Genomic DNA, 5,033 nt, shown 5'->3' with positions numbered 1-5,033 from the left:
TCACAACATATCTACTATATTATCGTCGTGCCCCCCCCCACCCCCCACACACACACACACATACACACACACACACGCACGAATATGTGCGTATAGCATACAATGCATGAAGCTTCATTCGTTTAGAGCCATTATTAAAAAGAAGAAAAATAAAATTACAGAAATAGGCTTCAATAGAATCAGAGGTCAGTTATTGGGAACAAGGAAATATTTCTAGTCAACCAAGGCCGAGGTTGGCATGGCAACGAGATCGGAATGTTCGGGTATCGCGCTGCATTTAACATTGTAGAAGAATTAAATGCTGTGCCGGTGGTATCGTCGAACCGGTCTACCGAGTCACTTTGTACTTGTTAGGTTTTAATAATACCTGCCTTTCGCTATAGTCGACTGTAGGCCTTCTTCTCAGTTTCGCAAAGCTCAGGAACTAGGACCGTGATTTTAGAAGTGCATCGTGTTCCTTCCTTTTGACGAGGATATCAAAAGCGCCAAATAAAATTCGCGACATTCAGTGTTTACGCTTCAGTTAATAATAGCGATTACTAAATGTGTCAGCGTAAAGTTTCATATCAAGTATAAAGTGTAAATAGGATTCAACAATATCAAAGAAACTGCATTATTTTGTGCAACATGACAATAATCAATTAAATTATTCATATTTCTTACATTTTTACACTTATATTTAGGATATTTTTAATATTAATTTGTAAAGATGTAAAAGATAATGAAATATAGACTCATTTTTTATTTCATTAAAGTTTCATTAAAGTTAAAAGTTTTAATGTGATCAACAGATTATGAAGAATTGTAACATAATTGCAAATAATTATTATCAATTTATTTTTCCAGTGGTAGTGGAAGCACTGACGGCGCCGAAGGTGGAAACGGCGAAAAATTATCGCCTAGCAAACTTTCAGAACTTACTTCTCCCAGTCCGGGACCTTTGAATAATTCTTACAGTTTACTCCAAAATGACAATGTAAGTATATATAGCATGAAACACATATTTCACATTAAATCAAATTTAATTTAAGTTTATATCTCAATTCACTTTGGGATCACTTTGTGCAAATGGAATGTTGAACGTTTACATGAAATGTTTATAATTCCTTTCCAAGAATCTATTTACTCATACGCATTGATTTCCAAAAATATTTTATCGTTTAATCAAATGCTGTTGCACGGACACGTGTATACATACGTATACTACGGATATTACGTCGAGTAAGCGAGAGTCTATCTTTCAGTTTCTATTTTTGCTCGTGTGGATTTTATCGCACACCTGTTCAAAGAAATGTCCCTTGACAAGTCTTCTCTCCTAAAATTTTTTAGTGTTCACGCAAGCGAGATTTTTCTTGCTCCGAGACACATCTCCCTGATGAAACTTTTTCTCAGAATTTTTCAGAATTTCTCTATAATTTTTCATGTTAATTATGAAATATCGTAAGATTTTTAAGATTTGTTGTAAGTATACTTTCTAATGAAATGTTATAAAATATAAAAAATTTAAAAATACTTTTTAAAAATTGGGATGAGAAATTTCAAAATATTTCAGAATTCACTTGTATGAAAAGTTCTGAGAGAAGATGTAAACTTTCCGAATATTTTTTAGTATTTCTGAAAAATATTCCAATTCGTATAAAAATCATGAGAAAAATTTTCACCAGGACTGTGTCACAAATTTATTTATTTTGCGAAAATGAGAGCTATTGATTTCTTTTTTACTAAAGAAATTTTATATAAATATAATGTTTTTAAGATAAATGAAATATTTTTAATGCGAAATATTTATATTTTTAATGTGAAATATTTGTATTTTTAATGTGAAGTCTTCAATTACTGGGTTATGTTCTTAGAGTTTTAAATTATATAACAAGAACAATGTAATGTAAATATAATAGTATATTTTTTTTTAATTCTTTACTTGTTTTTATCTTTGTTATCTTTTTTCATATTTCTCTCTCTCTCTCTTTCTCTCTCAATTTCTACGCTCTCGTTTTACGATTGGTGTTGACTATAATAAAAGACTATAATATTTTTTTATTATTTTATTTATCTCGGCATAATTCTAAAAAAACTCCATTATCGTGTCAATCGGATGCAAAGAATGTGTTTACGTCTCTAAGCAATTTTATGAGAGAATACTTATATGGTTCAAGAGAATCAACTGGAATGCTCGAAAGGAACGTAGAGTTAATATTTAAAATATTTTTAAATTAAATATTTTTAAATTAATATTTTTAAATTTGAATCACACACAAAATTGGAAACAATGTATGTGTAAAGAAATATTTATAATAAATATATTATCTACACAGTATCAGAGTTGTGCTAAACGATGCAAACGATAAGTATAGATATAAGTACGTATAACGGACTATAAGACTTTTTGTGTATCATTTCTTGTTTTGACAGTTGAAAGAGATCATCTTAAAGTACACTTTCGTGTATATTGAAAAACAACGTATTTGTTGTCACCGGAAATTCGTGTAGCATTTTGCCTACTACACGTCAAAGACGTACGTTTTCAGCGCTGACATTTCGCAAGTATATCCATTTGCATTCTGGAGCAAGTGTTTTCGTCATTGCGCACGTGTTTTTCCCAGTGTGATATGCATCTAAACCCCGATATGCGAATATGCCGCGGGTTGGGCAGCATTCAGAGAGTAGTCTGTACTTCGATAAATGTGCTTTTATAAAGTCTTGATTAAGCCTGCAGCAATAATTTATGATGACAGCATTGATGACATCAAATGCATAAGTCTCTTTTGCAACTGACCTCTTTCTTGTTAGATGTATGTACATACTTATAGACGTACATACTAGACTTATACGATAAATTTTCCATATTTTCTTCGCACATTTAATCAAATAGATATTTAAATTTTTAACAATATGAAAAATAATCAAAGAAACGTTTACAAATTAAATTTTTTATGACAAATTAAAATTTTTATTTTTTATTTGCGCATAAATATGTTTCTTCTTCTTGAGTTATATTTCTTCGAAGACACATATTACTCTTTGCATTCCTACCACTTTACTTAGTATTGAGTTAAGCCGAAGTAAAATGTTCGCGGTAAATTAGTATTTATGATGAGTCACCACGTATGCCAAGCTGACGGAATTTCTCATCTCTGAACCACTTGACTACTAATAGCAAAAACCATTTAAAGGAACGTTACTTTTGACGTTAATGTTATATAATAATATTGCTCAATTATTTAAAACGCAATAATAATGTTGATAACAAAGATTTAATTTGATATGCAAAAGCAATACTGATTTAAACACTGACATAATTTAATTAATTCAATCGGTTTTCGTTTATTCATAAGTATTATCTAATTTATTTACTGTGCATCGAAATTTAATTTTTATTTTTTTTATTTTGTCAGCAATATCCGATATAATTTAATTGTAATTACATAATATTATATAATTACAATGAGTATTATATTATATTTTGCGTTACGAAAAGCAAATATCTCGTTTTAGCAATCTGTGTCATTCAACACCTATTACACGTAGCATGATATTTTATGAATGAATACTTAAAACTTATTGCGCAGGCGAATTTTAGTGCTCACGGCACTTTGGTGAGTAAGTGGGAGTACGAAGTTATATTTTACGGTGGGAATTATATCGCTGGACTACCAAGTCACCAGCGTCAGTCTTTCTCTATCATCCATTTGAATTTGTGTGAATGAAACAATATCTCGGCAGTTGCTATCATTTTTCGTTAAATTAGACAACTTTTTAAAAATTAGATACATTTTAAAATTAGATATAATACGATGTCGCTTATGTGGATAAGTTATATAAAAGGCAAAACAAAAAAACGACACATCAGACGAAGACGTGAAATTTGCAAATATGCACGCGAAAAAACTGTATGCAAAAACAAATACTGACTTAAACACTGATATCATTAGTGTGTGTTTATTTATCATTATTATTTCAGATTGTGACATCAGAAGCAAAAAAAATACAATACAAATCCTTGTAAATTTAAAAATTATTAATATTTTGATAAAACAATGCTTACAAACCTGTAAAATATATTAGAAACTCGTTAATTAATAAATGCCACATATAAATAATATATCGATAAAAATCACTTATGGAAATGAATCATGCATAACTAAAAACAAAATAACTTATGTTCACAGCTATGATAAATTTGTCAAATTAATAATATACAAAAATAAATATGATTTAATTTCTCCTTAAAATAAGAAGATAGTTTTCAATATATTTTATAAATCTGTTTCATCGATTGCAAATGTTATTTTATTGAAAAATATTTCTATTCATTTCTATTCATATATCAATATAATTTGAATAGAAACTTTATTGAATGTTTTCTCGCTTTGGAATGCTTTCACAATCTGATAATAGTGATGAATGAACAGGAATTTAAATATGCATATTTTTCCTAATTTTTTGTTTAATAATGAAAATACATGAATCAAGATTATTTTTTTAAATATTTCTGTGAAAGTTGATAAAACAGAATAATGAGAATATGTGAATTATTTTCAGATGAGAGACGATAGGAGGACATCGATGGAAGGTGAGAGGCTTAGCGACAATAGTGGCGGTGGTAGCGGTAGTGGTGGTGGCGGCGGCGGAATTATCGACGGAAATGGAAGTCGCCCTCTTTCTCAGACATCTAGCGAGATGGATACTCTTGGACCATTGCAACCTGTCAAACATCGCGAAAAGGCAAAACTTCAGGTAATATTTTCAAAATTGATTAATTATCTGTGTAAAGATATAATACGAGCCAACAAGATAATTGCTTCAGAAAAAAAGCTTGACTTTTTTTTAAAAAGAAAATCAAGAAATTTTACATTCAAGGCAAATTTAAGCTTTTTTAAGGGTACTAGAGAATCAGATCGCTCAAAATTTTTACTCGGCAGATTGCTCGAGATTTTTTTATAACAAACTGAACAAAAATAAAGTTTTTAACAATATTTATATAACATGTAAAGAATAAGAAAATATATTTGCTATTATAATAAATACTTAAA

At 29.5% G+C, this 5,033-nt stretch overlaps 1 protein-coding gene across 1 annotated transcript in view; it reads left to right on the top strand.

Moving 5' to 3' along the window:
• The window catches only part of LOC105620962 (pleckstrin homology-like domain family B member 1), a 24,417-nt gene that overhangs the window by 15,299 nt on the left and 4,085 nt on the right, over nt 1-5,033 (top strand). Inside the window, exons 9-10 of the mRNA XM_012202436.1 lie at nt 847-976; nt 4,543-4,737. Coding sequence (XP_012057826.1) covers nt 847-976; nt 4,543-4,737 — 325 coding nt within the window. The remainder of the gene's footprint in view (nt 1-846; nt 977-4,542; nt 4,738-5,033) is intronic.

This window comes from Atta cephalotes, assembly GCF_000143395.1.
Source record: "Atta cephalotes unplaced genomic scaffold scaffold00031, whole genome shotgun sequence".
NCBI classification, from domain to species: domain Eukaryota; kingdom Metazoa; phylum Arthropoda; class Insecta; order Hymenoptera; family Formicidae; genus Atta; species Atta cephalotes.
The sequence above is the reverse complement of the archived record's forward strand: the minus strand, read 5'-3'. Positions and strand labels throughout refer to the sequence as shown.